Source organism: Fusarium sambucinum, chromosome II (genome assembly GCF_050947815.1).
Source record: "Fusarium sambucinum isolate potato_lamoka chromosome II, whole genome shotgun sequence".
NCBI classification, from domain to species: domain Eukaryota; kingdom Fungi; phylum Ascomycota; class Sordariomycetes; order Hypocreales; family Nectriaceae; genus Fusarium; species Fusarium sambucinum.
The window spans coordinates 107,259-125,555 of NC_139293.1; the positions used below are offsets into that span (position 1 = coordinate 107,259).

General features: G+C 46.4%; 5 protein-coding genes across 5 annotated transcripts; 2 read left to right on the plus strand and 3 right to left on the minus strand.

Annotated features, from left to right (window-relative positions):
* Positions 1–1,269: 1,269 nt before the first annotated feature.
* FSST1_006799 (major facilitator superfamily domain-containing protein) lies at positions 1,270–3,150 on the plus strand (the record flags this gene model as incomplete). Its single annotated transcript, XM_083236347.1, has 6 exons — positions 1,270–1,284; positions 1,330–1,670; positions 1,718–1,840; positions 1,889–2,517; positions 2,570–2,969; positions 3,024–3,150. 6 exons carry the CDS (start codon positions 1,270–1,272, stop codon positions 3,148–3,150), a joined length of 1,635 nt encoding a protein of 544 aa, XP_083082760.1.
* A 309-nt stretch (positions 3,151–3,459) lies between these two features.
* Positions 3,460–5,619, minus strand: FSST1_006800 (uncharacterized protein; the record flags this gene model as incomplete). The annotated part of the gene is made up of 1 exon (XM_083236348.1): positions 3,460–5,619. One exon carries the CDS (start codon positions 5,617–5,619, stop codon positions 3,460–3,462), a length of 2,160 nt encoding a protein of 719 aa, XP_083082761.1.
* Positions 5,620–6,417: 798 nt separating this feature from the next.
* FSST1_006801 (uncharacterized protein) lies at positions 6,418–10,091 on the plus strand (the record flags this gene model as incomplete). The annotated part of the gene is made up of 2 exons (XM_083236349.1): positions 6,418–6,699; positions 6,753–10,091. The coding sequence occupies 2 exons, from the start codon at positions 6,418–6,420 to the stop codon at positions 10,089–10,091; spliced, it is 3,621 nt and encodes a 1,206-aa protein (XP_083082762.1).
* Positions 10,092–12,402: 2,311 nt separating this feature from the next.
* FSST1_006802 (uncharacterized protein) lies at positions 12,403–14,138 on the minus strand (the record flags this gene model as incomplete). Its single annotated transcript, XM_083236350.1, has 4 exons — positions 12,403–12,581; positions 12,625–13,196; positions 13,264–13,744; positions 13,841–14,138. The coding sequence occupies 4 exons, from the start codon at positions 14,136–14,138 to the stop codon at positions 12,403–12,405; spliced, it is 1,530 nt and encodes a 509-aa protein (XP_083082763.1).
* Positions 14,139–16,454: 2,316 nt separating this feature from the next.
* FSST1_006803 (Zn(II)2Cys6 transcription factor) lies at positions 16,455–18,259 on the minus strand (the record flags this gene model as incomplete). The annotated part of the gene is made up of 5 exons (XM_083236352.1): positions 16,455–16,980; positions 17,034–17,445; positions 17,500–17,945; positions 18,005–18,179; positions 18,226–18,259. The coding sequence occupies 5 exons, from the start codon at positions 18,257–18,259 to the stop codon at positions 16,455–16,457; spliced, it is 1,593 nt and encodes a 530-aa protein (XP_083082764.1).
* Between the last annotated feature and the right edge of the window lie 38 nt (positions 18,260–18,297).

Below are 18,297 nucleotides of genomic sequence, written 5' to 3' on the forward strand. Positions count from 1 at the left end.
ACGGAGAAGGTCCCCGGTTCGAGCCCGGGCGGGATCAATCTTTTTACTTCGTTCTGATATGAGTTTTATTGAAATCTTGTCTGAAAGTATGGCATTGTGGCCTTATGATATCGTTGTTCTATTGAAAGCCTACTGTTGACAAGCATCTCATTTCCGTTGGAAATGATGGAGAGCTTTAAAGCATAAGATACACGATACAGCAATGGATGAATTTGAATAGATTCGAAGGCTAGAAAGACTACCCTACGCGTTGGCGTTTAGCTCATTGGAATGGAGTTTTGACATCAGTAAGGTAAATAATGAACGAATGATCTTTTGTTTTAAAGGTTGTAGTGTATCATAACCCATACTTCACCTTATGCGTCCACCTAAGTTGGAACAACATCTGGCTGAGGATCGTTCGGCCTGTGCCAAAGAAATCCATTTCTGAGTAGAGGCTGTTCTTTTGACTTAACTACCATGCATAATCATTCTCTAATATGTATAATGGTAGTCCGATAAAAGTCTCGCGCTGTATGCTTCATCACCTGAGTGACCGTATGGTGAACATATTCCTTGGTACCTATTCGAAAGATAGTAAAATTAGAGTCTCCGTTGATATTGTTCAAGATTACATTAACTATGTTGGTAATTGTGCGAAAGACTGGAGCTGGTGGTGGCCATGAAATGGGGTTGGTGGATGGATAGACTGTGTAATGGACTGCAGGCTGATGTGCTATTGTTCGTGTCGAAGTATTTATTTGATGCGATAAGAGATGCGAATCCTTTGACAGAAAGTGAAGTGTTGAGAGACCCTAGATAAATGAAGAACGTGAGAGACGACGCTAGTAGCAAAGCTCGGTTAGAATCAACATGTCCCAAAAGGCTTGGTAACTGCCGACGCTAACACTCCGCAAACTCTAATACCCCGCCGATTCCCCCGCAAACTATCTCATTTGGGCCCATCTCGCCGATGGTACTCAGATTACTAGAAGATCCTCCTCACTAATCCTTGTCCTTTACTTGCCGATGGCTCTACCGAGACATTGCGGGCGCTGGAACTTGTAGCATAATAAGCATATTGCTAATAAAGGAGTAAGCAAGCTAGCTCTAATAAGCCATCCGAGGTTTTTGGGGACATTGGAAATGGAATCATTGAAGTTGTGATGATGAAAAAGGACTATGAAATAAAATTAGATAAATAGAGGGTGATGGTGTGTCGAGTATACTGGTGCATCAGAATATTGATCCACGCAACCGCACAAGATTTACACTTGCAACATCGCAAGAATGCCTACTCAAGAGGTCAGCACCGTTATCAGTCCAAAATACCTCCCCTAACTTCAACAGGCTCGCGAAACCATCCAGGATGAACTTCACATCGAAGTCCTCCCTGGAACGGAGATTATGACGGATGTTGGCAAAGAACACTACGTCCGTGCCAAAGAGTCCGATCAAGTCCTCGTTCCCCAACCATCCCAGGATCCTCACGATCCCCTCAACTGGTCGCCCTTTTGGAAGTTCTCTGCCATATTTTGCGTTTCCACAATGACGTTCACGCAGGGTTTTGCGCCGCTTGCTCTTGCGCCCATGTTTCCTGATCTGATTCGTGCTTACAATAGTACACTTGAGGATGTCATTCAGTTTACTGGAGTCACTATCCTAATTCTGGGATTCAGCAACTTTTTCTGGTGAGCATGGAGTATTGCGGTGTACATACGAATACTGACTTCTGAAGGGCACCTATCTCTACATCCTTTGGCCGTCGGCCGGTATACCTCGCTTCGCAGGTGATCTGCCTCGCATGCCACATCATTCGCGCCAAAGCATCTACCTACGGCATCTTTATGGGAGCCTGCGTGTAAGTTAACCTCCACAAATCTCCTAATCCCTTGACTAATCTGGTCAGCCTCAACGGAATAGGAGCCGGACCCTCGGAGATTCTCCAACCCGCAGTCATCGCCGATATCTTTTTCCTCCACGATCGCGGAACATGGAACGCGCTATACTGGGTTGTCTACATGGGCTCCTTGATGATTGCACCGATCATCGCGGGTCCCATGGCAGACCGTACTGGATGGCAGAACTTCTGGTGGCTCAACGTTGCTGTTACTGCACTGTCAATCGTGATTGGAATCTTTGGCTTCCCTGAGACGATGTGGACGCGCATCGATTCAATCGAAGGTGCACGTGGCGTCAATGAGATTGTTGATACAACCCAGGAAAAGCCGTCGCACTCTCACGCTGATGCTGAGAAGACTGTTGGTACACCTCAACCTCAGGGCGAACCAGTCGCGGACACGCAATTGGGTAAAGGAACACCTTCAAAATTGCAGTGGCGACTGTTCCAACCCAACCCAGCACCCCTCCAAAGTATTCTTCTCGATATCTGGACCCCATGGAGGCTCTTCGTCTATCCCATTGTACTCTTTGCTTCCTTTGTGGTCAGCTGGAGTTGCAGTAACTTCCTGATTCTGAACCTCACTCAGTCGCAAGTATTTGCAGCTCCCCCATACAACATGAGCTCTCAATCCATCGGTAAGTTTTTTAATGTCACAACCAAGGGGTGCCTATGTTCTAACAAGTGCAGGCTTCCTCAATTTCTCCATTCTTGTCGGCGCTCTGATCGGACTCGTCACAGCTGGTCCCTTCAGCGACTGGGTCTCAGCAAAAGCAACAACGCGAAACGGCGGTATTCGAGAACCGGAAATGCGTCTCCCTGCAATGATTCCCTATATCATCATCATGATCTTTGGCAACGTGATCACGTCGATCGGATATGAAAGACATTGGCCATGGCCAGTCATTGCTGTCCTCGGCTACTCATCTGCTGGCATTCAGGTTGCTGCTCTACCTAGTATCGCAAGTACCTATGCAGTGGATTGCTATAAGCCAGTCACCGGGTCGCTCTTCGTTGCCATTACTGTTAATAAGAGTCTTTGGGGATATGGTATGGGTAGGTTCGTCACGCCATGGACTATCAAGTCAGGGTAAGCCATCTTCCACACTATCGTTTCAAAGTCCGTTACTCACAGCTTGTTCAGATTCATCCCTGTTTTCATGACAAACATGGGCCTTACAGTTTTGTGGTGCGGCTTGGGTGCGGTATTCTACTTCTATGGCAAGACGTTCAGAAGGTGGACCAAGGACAGTAATGTTCACGGCTTTTAGTGCTGTGTCAGTTGCCTTGCGATCATTATTCGTTGCGTCACCACGCAATAGAACGTCAAGGCTTAAGGAACCAGCCAAACTTCTCTGTTGTATAGCTATCAAATACTGTTTTTTCAACTTGCTTATCATGCTCGCTTTGGTTCCCAACTAGACGTCTTATTTTCCCGGACTAATGAGTAATTGACATAAATAGGATCGCCACAATAAAGTCTATCGACTCCATGTTGACCTTCTGACCCAACTCGCCATCAAGCAGATCCAGTAAAAATTCATGTGTATAACATCGATAATACATTAAGTATGTCTCAACTAATAGATTGCCGCCATGGGAAAAGAACTCACATAATCTTCACTAAGAGTTGGTGGACTGGTGTAAAATACAATATAACCGTCATGAAGAATGAACCTTGACCTCCAGTGTCGGCCTTGATCAGTAGAAAATAAGAGCTTGCTTCCGGTTGTCAAAAACTCTAACTTTATACCAGGGCTTGCAGGTTTTGTCTTTGGTGTATTGAAGTACAAATCCTGCGCCTTTGCTGTCTCGGATTCAGGATTTTGCGTCAAAGCTCTTTGACCCGCTGGCCTACCCTCGATATCTACCACAAGGTTTCCATCACTGATTTGGAAGAGCGTGGCCTGCGATTGGCTGTCCACTAGAACAAGCCGGGCATTATCACCGGCGTAGGCGACCTTAAGCCACTTCCCAATGAAGTCTTCGTTGATAAAACCGTCATCAGCGGAAACTTGAAGATGGAAGTCGTCATCAATAGCGATACCTTGACCTTCGAGCTGCAGTGTAGCCATAACGTCGCCGCGCTGGCTGAACTTTGGATCACGAAGGGCAAATTCACCGGCTCCTGGAAAGACAAACTTGCTCTTGCTGTTCAGAACCTCACTGACGCTATTTTTGATATTACCCGGGCTTATACTCGTGGCGATCAGAGCTTTGGCATCTTCTTCGCACTTCATGGTTTGCTCTCCATTCAAGTTGACGGGACCCGACTCGGTCCAGTGCTTCAAGTCGACCTTTGGCGGCGTCTCAACTACCTGTGCCTCTAGCACTCCTGCTTTGATTGTGCCTAGTCGCAATTTCAAGGCCCAGGTAAGAGTCGATGTCTTGATTATATCTTCATTTAGCCAAAAGAACCACATCTCTTTGGTTTGGTACTCGATAACAATTCTGACTCTAACGTCGACGATATCAGTGCCGGGTCTCCATTCCATGGCGTTATCGACGCTTGTTGTAGTAGTTGATGTACTGAATTTCCTTTCGTTTGTATGGATGCCATGCCAATGGTAACTAACGCCAGTCGCAGAATTTGACCATTTGGCCTCTGATGGCTTGGGATCGTTAGAAAGTTCCCAGTTGTCGTTGGCGCTTCCGTACATGGTCCATTGGTGCATTCTGGACGCGACTGTCAAGATTTGCATATTGAGCCCCGAAAGCTTATCAGCAAGGTAGCGGTCCCAGAAAACACGCCTAGATAGCGTGATACCACAGTCAGCGTCGCCCGTGGACCAGTTTCCTGCCCTGGCGGAATCATAGTTGATCGGGGGCCATTCTCGCTGTTCGGTCATCTCCTGGAAGATGATTGAGTCCAAGCCCGCCCTGGTGGGCATGGTTGGATGTTGAGCAGGGAAGCACTTTTTGAATGACTCGGTGCAGGGTGCGTAAGCCTGAGTGCGGACACGAACAGCCGTAGGGGGAAAAGATGGTGGTAGTGTGGTGCATGCATCACGCTCAATTTTTATCGCATAGCCGAGGACAGAGAAAGGACCAGTCTTGAGCCACTCGATGTAGATTCCAAAAAACCGTTTGAAAGCGCACAGTACATCTACACGCTTGTCGCTATCTTCACTGAGGCCTGGAAATATGCTATCCTTCTCGTTAAAGGAAGCTAGCCCAGCAGCACTAAGATTGAGCAAAATCTGGGATATCGAGTAGGAGCCCGGCGTTGCCAGCGGCCTAAGCTTCTCCTTCATTGCGGATGGGACTCTAGTCAGTGTCTTCTGGCTAAAGTTGACATTAACTGCAACCGACCACCCAGCAACAGACTGAGAAGATTGAGATGCTCCAGCTCCTTTCGTGTCTGGGTAGTGAAACATGCCAGATGAGAAATTGATAAAGAGTTTAACAGTCTCTGAGGCCCCATCAACATAGAGACCAAGATGCGGAGCAGCTAGCTCAGCTTTGATGTTGCCCTGGCCTGGGATTGCATGATGGAAGGTTCGCAAGCGAACGTCTTTCTTCTTTACCAGTGCGCTGCTATATCGAAGTCTGAGTACAGTGTTAAGACTTTCCTCTGAGATTGAGATAATCTCGTCGTAGCCTTGGAGATCGTTATTGGTGATGCGATTTGCTGAAGCCTGAGTAGCTTCTTCAAGCAAGATTTTGGTCGCAGATTCATTATATATGATCGCCTCCGTGTCTGGATCAATCTCCCATCCTGGTTCGCCTGAAGAAGACATTGTGCCCACGATGATCGAATGGAAATATTGATATGTTCTGTTTGAAGACCACTTTACTATTTTGCGGTTGCAGAATTACTGAAAAGAAGAAGCCGAGCTTGGACTTTCTATCATGTAATGTGTGTGATATGTGAGCCCTTTATTTACTGAGACTACTGAGACCAGTCTGGACTTGAAAGGGGCTGCCTGAACGATCCAGGAAGTGGCGACATGGCTGCAGTAAGACAGGCTGAAAATGTGAGCCCAGACTTGTCTATTTTTCTTTTCAAGTTCCAAAATCAAGCAAGTTCACTGGTAATAATGCACTCTTTGGTAGATCTACCCTATTATTGGTCCAATCGACCTACCTTGCATGAAACTATTGAAAGACAAGCAGGAGTAACTCCTCCATCTAAGGCCACACGAGCGACAATCTTATCCTTTTTCATCAAAATACATTCCAGTTCACAGCTGAAAACTCAGAGCTGAAAACGCGCCTTTGACTAGACCAATAGTACTCAGACAAGCCTTCAATTGTAATATTTTGTGGCAGAAGGAAAGTAGACAGAATACCCCATATCTGCCCTTTAAAAATATTTATTAAATCAGTTCCAGGTCACTACCACCCACCGATGCCACCGTATCTGCTTTTCTGGAGAACACATACCATCCACCACAATGGCCAAAGTTCAGTTCGACTGCGAGCTAATGCTCCAGCCAATGCCAGAAATGACTCTTACAGACGCCGACAATTTTCACGTCTAGTCTACAGGAAATAACCTAGTCCTTATTTGTACTGGGGCAGATCAGGCCTTAATCATGATTGCGCCTGACGAGCTTGGGCACAATCAAGTCATTTCTCTGTCTGAGCGCTTTTGCATCTCTGGGAAAGTCAATGCTGTGGCTGTAACCCAAGACCATGCCGATAGTAGTAAAGTCTACATGGCGGTCGCGTCACAAGCACGACCCAATGAACCAAGCCAAATCAATATTCTGAGGCCATTTCAAATAGGAAGAGGGACCTGGTGGGAAAGCATCGACTGGCCATCGCTGGTGATTCGTCAAGTTGAGAATTCCTTCGAGATTCACAGACTTCTCTTGGTATGATTGTTGTGCTGTTTATGTACCATTTATAGATGCTGACTTACGTGAAGGCAGCTCGCTGCGACAAAGGGGCTAGCTATCCGTTCATTGCAGCAGAGAGATCACTCCCCGGAGTTTCAAAACACAATGTTTCTCGCATCACAGTCGATCTTCAGACTGGACAATGGAAGTGGTCAGATCATGAACTTTCACTCCCGTATGATGTCTCCAAGGTTGATGATTTCTGCGTGGCTTCTAGCGTGAAGAGCTCCGGCATCATGTTTATGGACAGAACACAAGACATACCCACGGTCACATTCACCAATCTAAAGGGCGCTGGGCAGGCCTCTGTATTTCTTAGGCTGCCAATACTCCCAAACCCTAGGTCCATAGCTATTCTTACAGATCGCTATGGCTGTAGTGATGTGCTCATCTCAGGGGATGGTGGCATCTTGCATGTGCCAGCACAGGATTGGGCCACGTCAGTTCCTATCCGCACCACCAAGCCTCCGACGCTGATCGACAATGCTTTTGAAGGGGCGCATGAGCTTCGCGTAGCTCAAACTGGTCAAACTGCAACAATTTGGGCTATCAATAGCAACGGGAACGTTGTTGATCAAAGCGTCGAGCTTCAACCGCGAAGCAACGACGAAGGGGTTGATGACCTTTGCCCGGTGAAACCGGCAGTGGCTTTGTTTCCTACAGGAAATGGGATACGTCACTTTGAGTCAACGCTGGATCGTTCAACGGGAAGTCAGCAACTATTCGCCTTGCGCATGGATGGATCAGTTGCATGTTTCACGCAAGCAGGGGACTCGTCCCTCTGGACTGCCTCTGAACTTCTGATCCCAAATCCCGAAGATATCCGAGATGTGAACACTTATACCTGCCACATCCGTTGCTTTGGTAATAGTGGTACAGCCTTGGCCAATGCCGAAGTCCAGATTTCAACATCCAGTCAGGCTCGTGTGGCAGTCAATGGCGAGATCATGTACCTTTCTCAGAAACCCAATTCGGTCAAAACAGACGAGCAAGGTGATTTGACGGTCATCTTTCCAGCAAATGACTTATGCGTTCCAACCCTAACCATAAGTGGCTCAGACATTCCGTCGACTTCTTTGCAGCCTGCTGAAAACGCGTTGAAGAAATTGGCAGCCAAGGCAAGGACTGGAGCAATGAAAGACGCTAAGGACAAGGAGGGGAATCCGATTTTCCCTCTTTGGACTGACGATGCGGTAAATGCTATTGATCAGATTCATGATACCTTTGGCAATGGAAATGAGAAACCCGACCCCGAAGCGACCAGATTCAAACCTTCAGATGCCGAGAGTGACTGGTCATTCTGGCATGGCCTGGTCTCCGGTGTTGAAGACTTTCTGGGTTTTTCATATGAGGTAGGACGAATTATTATTCGCACAGCAAAACGAGCGTGGACATTCATCATAAACACCGCAGAGCAGGCCCTTAAAGCAATTTCAGGGCTCTTCAACTGGCTCGGGGCAAAGCTTGAAGATGCCTTGACATGGCTTGCTGAGCAGTTGGACTGGGAGACTATCCTGGATGTCCAGCTATTCTTTAAGTCCCTTTTTACGACAGGTCTTGATTGTACAGAGGACCTGCTGCATATGGGTAGTAAGAAGATTGATGAGTGGATGGCTGCCGTTGAAGAGGAAGTGTCCTCGTGGCATACCCCTCTTCGATTGCCCGACTCGATCGCCAACCAGAAGTTGAAGGTCAACAATGATGAAGTAAAGCAAGAGTCTGGACATATGAACAGCCCGTTGTCAAAGTGGGTAGATTCAAAGCTTCAAGATAAGCAAGTGCGCAAATCTACGGAACAAGGAAACATGCACGGCGAAAATGCACAGGCTGCTACACTGGCTCAGTTAGCCACGACCTTCTTTGAGCAGGTTCTCAAAACATTATGGGAAACGCTCAAAGAAAGTTGCACGCATATTTGGGAAGATGTCAAAGGGCTCTTTGAACCAGGATCCACTTTGTCCGTCGGTGAAGCCTTGAAGAATGTCGGCGTAGACGTTCTTCTTGCTATCGTCAAGTGTGTCCGTAAGGGTACTCAAGGCATCGTGGCGGTCATATTCCAACTATTGCGGTGGATAAGATCGATTCTCAATGAGGAGCTGGACATCTGGGTCTTGACCAAGGTTTATAAGAAGGTTACAGGCGGTCAGCCTTTGACTGTCCTCAACCTGGCTACGCTATTCCTCGCTGTCCCACCATCTTTTATGTTCAAGGTTGTGACGATGGGAAAGAGACCAAAAGATATTCCCGCGATGGCATCACTACTATCGGAGATCCGAACCAAAAATGAGTCCTCTGGCGCGGCTACCGGACTATCTAATAGCGCGTCTGGAGGCTTATTCATGAACTCTTTCCTTGTTGACTCGGCTGTAAGCCCACTGGCAGTGCCTTCGGTGCCCAGAAATAGCACTTCTATTTCTAACTCACCCAACATCAACCGAGCAGCTTTCAATCCTTCTTCCAACAAGCTTTCCACCCCGAACTACTTCGCACCTAGAGCGTTTGCTCCTGGGCCTCCACCTCCAAATTCCTTTGCTATCAATTCGATTAGCGAGAATAAGGTCGTACGATCGTCTGTTTTAACCGAGACAAGACCTATGTCTTCGTCAAAGGCGGGCCATGTTGTCAACATAGCTGACTCTAAGCCGGAGAAGACCCCAGTTCACCCTGATGAAGCTGTCAAGAAAATCATAGATACGAATCCTAACTTTGCCTGGCTTATCAAGCTATATCGCGAAGGAATGGTGTGGGTGTCATGTGGCCTTGCTTGCTGGACCCCGATTGATTGCCTCAAAACTGGCATTTTCTGGCCGACAGCTCTCACTCCAGCTAAACCTCCAACAAACTGTCTTCTTCAAATCTGGCAAAAGATTACGCCGACTATAGGGTTCATGGCCTGGATCATGAGCACTCTTGGCAGTTTTCCGTTCAGCAAGAGCAACAGTAAGCGGGAGCCCGTGGGCAGACTTTACAGATGGTGTCTCAGTATTGGTAAAGGTTATGCCAATTTTATGAAACTGGGATTACCAGATCACATGAGGCCTCCTCTTAACTCTCTCATTGCCCAAGTTGACCTTGCTGTTTATATATGGACGCTGTTGACTGAGTGCGTTGGCGAGGAGACTGACACTATTTACGAGATATTGATGCGAATATTAGAGGATGGATGGGCGATTGGGGGGTCCTTGAATTGCCTATGGGAGTGCACGGAGCCTATAACTCTAACATTGACAATCAGCGCTGGTCTAGTAATGTCTGGTGCTAATCTTTATCAGGCAAATGCTCAATGGGAGTACTATAAGGCGCACAAAGACGATTCCGAGTTTGAATATCCGAGTTGGGCAAACTCAATGACAGGTTCGCTTTGGTGAATAAAATGGTATGTTTTTTATGATCTTTAGGTTATACCCAGATTCTTCAATTTCCTCTAGGTTCTCAACAAAGGAATAAAATACTATAATGTAATATCAAACTTTGTAATTTTTTAATCCAGAATTTAAGCAACTCTAACTTCTTTTATATTCAGAGTCTTCTGCAATTAATTATCTTGCCATATCACAACTCCTTGGCAAGGGTGGATCTACATCGTATAACATGTGATAGATTAATCCATTGCCAAGTGGTCACCAGAACGATGATCTATGACGTTAAGGCAGATATTAGATATCACGCGTGTTAGATCGATTGATATAAATCGTTGTGTCCAATATTATATTCAATGAAATCTCCTCTCAGGAGATGCAATGTTTACACACGCAAGCTCAGAAGGCCATTAATTTTACGTGACAACCCTGAATTTCTTTAACTGCCGGCACATTGCGAGTTTTACTGTTTGGCGCTTTCCAGACTTGGAGCTCTCCGAAGCTACGGTCTAGATTTGGATCGCGGAAAAGGTAGTCCTTGATAAGAAATTGTTGAGTTTTTGTCCACTGTGCTCAGGATCGTCACATAATAGTTCAGCATTGCTCTTGATGATGGAAAGTGTCCGAAGTACAAACAATGCGGTGTGGCGGTTGATTTCTACCAGAAACGGCCTAGCGCATGCCAAGACGCACCTTTCCGAAAGAAGTTCTTTACCACGAAATGATCTTTCTCGAGTCAAGATACCGAGTTTGGGTAACCACTAACCCCTACTCCGAACAAGGGTTTTCCATGCTATGAAACATGTCGCGCAAGGCGCGTCAAACACAAGAGGGCAAAACTATCATGTACTTGTTGCCGAGAGGCGAGATGAGAGTGTGAGAACTATAGCGTATAAATGACCTGGACAGTCTTCGTGAGGATGCTTTGACGTATCGGAGAAGGAGGAGAGCTACACATGAGACCAGCATCAGACTGCGTCAACACGGTGGCCTAACTCCGGATGATGTATGTGTCTCCGAAAGAAAAAGCGGATTTGACGCACTAATACCAAGTAAGTCCACATGATTAAGTGGAGGGCGTTGGTACACCTCTCATGTGGCCATGGGCATATTGGGCAGTAAGCAAGGAAAGGCAACAAATGAAACGTGCGGAAGATGAGAAAAGAAAGAGAGTCGAACACCTCTAGGGTCATTCTGTTCAGGAGATAGGTGCATCTTTGCAAATGATCGAGCTGTCATTTTTCTTTAGCAAGGTTCAGTGCTACAGTTTTCGAGGATGACAGCCTTGTACAAAAACGTGACAGTACATTTTCATTATGGAAGATGTTGACCAGATGCTATTTGCTACGTACTATATTAGATAAGGCGCCAACGTATTTAACTCCTTCTTCCGGCCCTTCTAGAAATCTGGATGATTCTTTCTATGTATCGCTGGTACTGACGCTGCTGTCATCATGCGATCATCCATTTGAACTGAGCCCCGAATATGTCTGGAAACGATGACCTGAGACAGCACTTATCTAAAACAGCTACATAACACTGGCTTTTCAAGTGAAAGCCAAAACAGAAGGTCAAGTTGTAGCCCAGGCGGCCGCAAGGAGTTACGAATTGATTTCACGAATGCTTCACAGAGGTCATTCTAAATTAGTAAACATAGCCCCTATGCTAGTGGCTAGATCTGTGCGTCAATTGATGGCTTGTTCTGGAGGACCTTGCGCGATTACTTGGCGATTACCACTTAAGAATTGTTTTCGTTGTGTTGCCACTTTTTCCACTTTTTTCTCATCTCCCATTCTAACTCTGTCCATGGAACCCTCAATACCATTGTGATAGTAGCGTACAGGGACGGCATTATTCTATGCAGCCTGATTCCACTTACTACCGTTTTGGAGTCCAATCAGGTAGAGCCAATGATTCATTATTATTAATCTAATGCACAACATCATAATTGCCGACTGTCTATTTTCATTATTAAAACAGCATTTTGAAAACTGCTCCACAGTCGAAGAAAGAGCTAGACGAGAGGGATAAACAAATAACGCACTGGTAAAACTCTGGTAAGATCATGAATCTAGATTGTTGAAGTGTACCTGAAGCTCCCGCTAGAACCTAGAATACAGCTCGTGTTGATAACAGGGTCTTGCGTCACTTTAGACCCCTTTTCAGCTTTTGCTATCGTTTGAGAGCACTTTGCAGTTTTACCGTCAGGGTTGACTGCCTGTGAGTGCCAATACCGTTGTAGTATACCAATCACTATATGATGGCTTCACAAAGATACGTAAGAAGATCTACTGGGCTATTTAATCTTCGTGATACGCTCTTAGTTAAGGTTGCCAGCCCCGGGCGGCCCAACATAGTTCTCATGACCCCATAGCCAATACCAGATACCCGAAATAGCCGTGGCTGCGATAAAGACAACAGGCGCATAATTAACACTTTCTTTGCCGACAGGAATAGCTGAAGGCATGCAGAACAAGGGAAGAGCCAACAAAGTCCATGCTGATTCAATTAGCAAATGATGTCGTAACTGGAGTAAACATACCGATTGCAACACAATTACAGAAGAACCCAAGTTTACCAAGGTAGAAGGAGCCCTTCTTAACCTGTTGGCGCCCTGTAAATAGGCTGATGGCTATAGGTGTAGCATATGCCGCCGTTAGACAAATGACACCGACGCCGCTGAACGCATTAAAAGCAGCCGATGATCCAAAGTAGATAAAGCCCAACAGAACTTCAATCACCATGGCAAGCAACATTGCATTGAGTGGAATGTGAAGATGTTTGTCAACTATAGACCAGTATCTAGCACCTGGAATGCCACCGTCACGAGCAAAAGACCAGACACAACGGGATGTAGCTGTCGTGCAAGCAATTCCACAAAGGATAGAAAGTACCTGGATAGGAATAAGGAGAGCAAATGTACCAGACGAAGATCCGATTGCCGATTTGACAATATAAGGAACAGGCTGTGCCATCGATAATAGCTCTGTCATATCGGGCATGACAAAGGTAATAGAAACGAGAAGCAAGAGACCGACGAGAAGATTGACGAGGATGGTGGCAACCAAGGCTCTGGGAACTTGGGTATGTGGCTTTTTGACTTCTTCACACATGCTAAAAATCTGGTCAGTCTCTATCGAACGACTAAAAGAAAGGAGGGGTTATGGAAAGGTTGTATTACGAGATGATCATTCCTGTTGCTGAGGTAGCGTAGGCAGCGTGAAGGAGACCAACGCAGAAGGACCATCCATCAGGCCACCCTGAGTTATTCTCAAAATGCGTAAAAACCCAAGTAGGATCGCGACGACCATTTTTCGCAACGATAAGAATAACAGAAACAAAGGCGATGACACCAGTGATGGTCCAGAAGATGGCGGCAGTATCCAGCAGGGGAAGCCACTTGTTACCGAGAGAGGAGACAGCATTGCACAAGAGGGTTATGCCAATGAAAAGAAGGATAGTCTTCCACGCCTCGTCAACATATGCGGGCTTACCCGCAGTGTTTTCGAAGACATTGATGCAAGATATGATGAATGTTGTACTGCCAAAGGTCACTGATAGTGTAATAGTAATATTACCAACAACATAGAGCCACCCTGCAATCCAACTAGCGACTCGTTGCCACGAGGGAGGGGCGAGGATGAATGCCTGATAATAAACGCCTGTTTATCGTTAGCGGTCAAAGTCATGAGATATAACTATAACTCAGTAGGGCTGCGAAAGGCTGTAGATCATTCCCGCACTGGGTTGCCACGTACCTCCAGCAGTGGGATAAACACTGGTAATTTCGCCGAGCGAAGCGCCCACGCATAGAATGATCAGAGACACAGAGACCCAGCCCCAGATGATGTTAACAGGTCCTCCGCCAATGATAGGGTACGTTATAGTTGTCGATAGACCCCATGGAATGGAAGCCAGGACAAACGACATAAAAGCCACCTGCAGCGTAGAGCGGTTCCGTTTAAGCTCTGCCTCGTAGCCCAGATCGGCCAGCAAATTGTTAGCCCCATCGTCAGCGGGCGTGACGGCTGTCGATTTACAACCACCGTTGGCCATGATAAAATGCGACTTAATTAGGCCAGGCGTTCGATTCTGCCGATGCAGAGTGAGTTCACAGCAATGTGATTACCAGCGACAGTAGATACACGGAGAGGAGTAGGGATAGTTAAAGATAATTTAAAGGGTAAGAATACCTAGGTTAGGCAGTATTTTATAGCCCGGCATAGCCTTCGGTGAAATACCAGTCGCTTAACGATGTATCTCATAATCTATGCTATTAATTTTAAACGATCTTTAGTCAAGCTGGCCTGCTGGAGAAGATTGAGTTCAGACATCAGCTTATTGGTTGGCAATCCATGTCGTCGTAAATTGCCATTTAGGGTTAGTTGACCATCGGCATGTTTAGCTCTGAAAGGTTAAGGCTCAGCCAACAATTACGTCGTCAAAACATTGGCCTTTCAATGGATACATACGTTAACCCCTTAAATTTTTTTCAAACAATCATATAGAATGCAAAATTATGCGGGATTGGATCCTCACACGAGTGGTCAACGATACTAAAAATTAAATTGTGCTCTAGCTTCTTGCGGCTCTAGTGTAGGGCTCCTTCTTAGTACCTGAGTTAATATTGTCACTTTTTAAACGAGTAGCTGCCGCTCAGCAACTAGTGAAGTTTCTCCTAAGGCTTCCGAAGTGCTGAAAGTATGCTGTTTTGGGACATGTTAACGATTCTAGACAGGCTGTCTTACTGAGATGTATTTTAAGGAGGTGTAAAAAAGGGCAAAATATCTTGATGATCTCAAAAGCCAGAATAAGTTAGGTGGGCCGGGTCTTGAGTGTCTACGCATGGCTGATGACTCGCAACTTCGATGAGACCAACCTGCAGTACCGTTAGATTCGTCTCGATACCGAGCAGGGGGACGGGATTAGACAGACATACAACATAGAGTATGGCTCAAAAGCAATGCGAGGCGCGGGCTACGACATATTACTCCACAAAGACCTAGCCGAAACATCTGACCAAGATTTTGCGCCATGGTATTGGCCTCTCGATAACAACCTAAGGTATACACTGTCGCATGCAGATGCAGTCAGGGTACTGAGAATGAACAAATGGTGGAAGATGGTTATGCACAACATCTTTACCGACCTGGAAACGGTGTGGCTGTTACCGAAGGGAGCAAGGAAAACGGCTGAGACCCTTGCAATAGTAGGCGGTGCATTAGTCCAGGGGTGAAAGCAGAAGTCGTTCACGCTTATATACCTGATGGCAGGGAAGAAGCCCAAGTGATTAACGACATTGTTCTAAATGTTCAAAAAATTATCATACCTACTACTTATAACGTAGTTTATCACTAAGTCGACTGCATCACTTAGTCAGCCACTTTTCTCAATTTTGCACACTCTAGCCTCAACACGCAAATTCTTCTATTATAATCTTGCCGCATTCTAGTATTCTTAGGATGGATATAAAGCGTAAGAACCCAAAGTTAAGCATCTAGCATCTCGCAAAGCAGTTCAGCGTTCCGCGCTCAACCTTATAGGATAGAATGGCTGGAAGCTCTTCAAAGACTGACACGCACCGCAGTCAATCGATTCTGAAGATGGCCAATGATAATACGATTAGCCAATGTATGTCGTAGCTGGTTTCTAAAGGGGTCTCATTTCAGAAGGCTTACATCTCAATCCAATCAAGGATGCTTGATACGTCGACCATGGCGAGCAGCAAGGAGCCAGACAATTATCAAAACCAAAGAGCTATCGTCATATTGAACAAAGCTCTTAATGCTGTCGGATGGAAAACTCCTCTTTTGTTCAAGGATTTTTATGAGGAGGTTACAGGCTGTCCTGATAGTAGCTGTTGGTATTTTGATGACATGTTCGACGCTCCGGAAAGACTTTTAGTATTTTACGACTCAAACGAGTTTGGAGTGTAAACCCAACCTTCGATCACGACCTTTGGGCCTCCTATGTTAGCCTCGGGTTTAGGACGCACAAGTATCGAGTTGACCTCAACATTCCATACTGGCCGTTTCGTAAGTCCTTTGATGTCCTCGGGATCTATTTCGTTGTAGAAGGTGGTAGTATATGGCCCTTCGGCCCTCCTCTTCTCCAGCGTTAACTGACAAAGCCATGTAGTAAAGTTGGTGCCAAACTACCCAGGAACAACGAGTCTGACCGGGCCGCCCCGCTCCTTCGTCAAGGCTTCCCCGTTCATCTTGTAACTTGTCTGAGCGACTCCTATGTATAGCTACGCTGTTTGCAGGTTAATGCTAGGGGTTGCTCAGAAGCATTGCCCACGTAGGAACAGCCACCGTAGGGTTACGTTAGTATAATAGCACAATCTACGCCATTGATTATATAGTGTATATATCACATAATAAAGACCTTCGACTCTGCCACCACGGTACTCCATCTCTCCTCAGGCTTTCGCGACCAAACCTTGCGCAAGGCTTCCAATCCCAAGCTGGTATTCTGGAACCCATTCCTTGCATAATGCTTTAGCAAGAAGGCAGAGAACCACTCCTTGTGGTCTGCAAGCCGACAATCTAAAGCCGCGATAAAGGTTGCCCACACAAGAACTTGCTTACCGGGCGCATCCTCGGGAAAAGCTTCAAACGTGTCAATGAAGCGCTGGACTCGACGGATCGACTCCTTGACGCGCCGGGCTCTGATTTGCGGTGTCGACTGTGTTTCGCTGTTGAGCGCAACTTGGCTGAGATATATCTCGCAGGCTTGCTGTACTAGTTCTAGAACTATACCCAGAGAGTGGGAGTGCTGGGGATTGTATTTGAGGCAGTGGTTGAGACATTCAAACATCTTACTGACCTCGGCTTCAGACGAGATTATGTCAATGCCATTGTGTTCGGTCAGTAGTGGGGCCGCATAAACTTTGAATCTTATCGCCAGCTTGTTAGTATTGGAAACGCGGTGTACTGGAAAAAGTCTTACTTGCGGACCTGGCGAATTAAAAATTCGGCCATTCCTCCAGAACCAAGAGCTGCGTCTCCGCCCATGGCATCAATCGCAGACTGTAGTAGGCCGAAAAGTATAGGAAAGTCTGAAGATCCATTTACCATTACGGCAGTCAGGAGTAATAGTATAGTTAAAATGATAGAATGTTGATCGCAATCGTGGAGTTGACTCCGCAATTGTAGACCTTTGATAGCTCGAGAGTAAAAATCTCGATTGGGTCTCTCGGACAGAGGGATATATTGTAAGACGTTGGGACAGTGGAATAGCGAAACTGCAAGGACTGCATCCATGACGAGTTCATCACGATCAGCTACTGGTAGGACTAGGTGACGCCAGCCGTTGTGTGGTCCATCTACGGCAATCATTTCACCTGCAATGTTTGACGAGACTACATTTTTAGTCGGGTGTGACAAACAAAGATATGGTGATTTGAGAGACTTACAGTGGAACATTAACCGTCTCTTCCATGCTGGGACATGATCAGGGTGAGGTGAAGGCAGGATCATCTTATCGCTGATTTCCAAAGCCGTATCGTGACATAGGGAAAGGCTCTGGCTTTCTTGCAACTCCTCGTCCTCTTGATTCCAAATGTCGAGAAAGGACAACGCGTCAGTTTGACAGGACTGATCCCATTGTATCGTTGGTAAGTCCTCCAGTCTACTCAAAGCGCCCGCGTGGTCGATCTGGGCTACATTATGTCCGATAAACGCATCTACGACCTGGAATGGCGATAGAAAGGTGGGAATAAGGGTCACAGTAATAGGATTGTTTGATGCCGGTGACGTAGGACCAGGAGAAGTGATGGCTAGAGCCGGGAAAGTATTGCAGACGGCCTGGGGTGGACTCTTAGATCTAGTGATAGACGACTTTGCTTTCTTCTTCTTCATCCTTAAACGATAAGTCAGCAAAAGAATGCGCGTTTTCCATATGGAATCTCAGAGTCGTACTGTGGATATGCAGCGTCCATGGTCTTGCCGACACAATGCCCTCTAGAAGCGACGCCATCGGAAAAGCGATGTCGAATACCAAGGCTACTGCATTTGATGCCCTTCGTGATACATTTATTGCACTCTGGAACGCCTCTATCGCAATTGACACGTCGTTGAGAGCATTCATAGCACCCTAAAAAGTGAGCCTCGACGTTGAACCGGTAATTGGACGACTGTACCTTTAACCTTTGGCCGATAAGGACGGATAGGCATTGCTCGGGTTGCAAAGGGCCTGAGCAGGTCAGGTATTA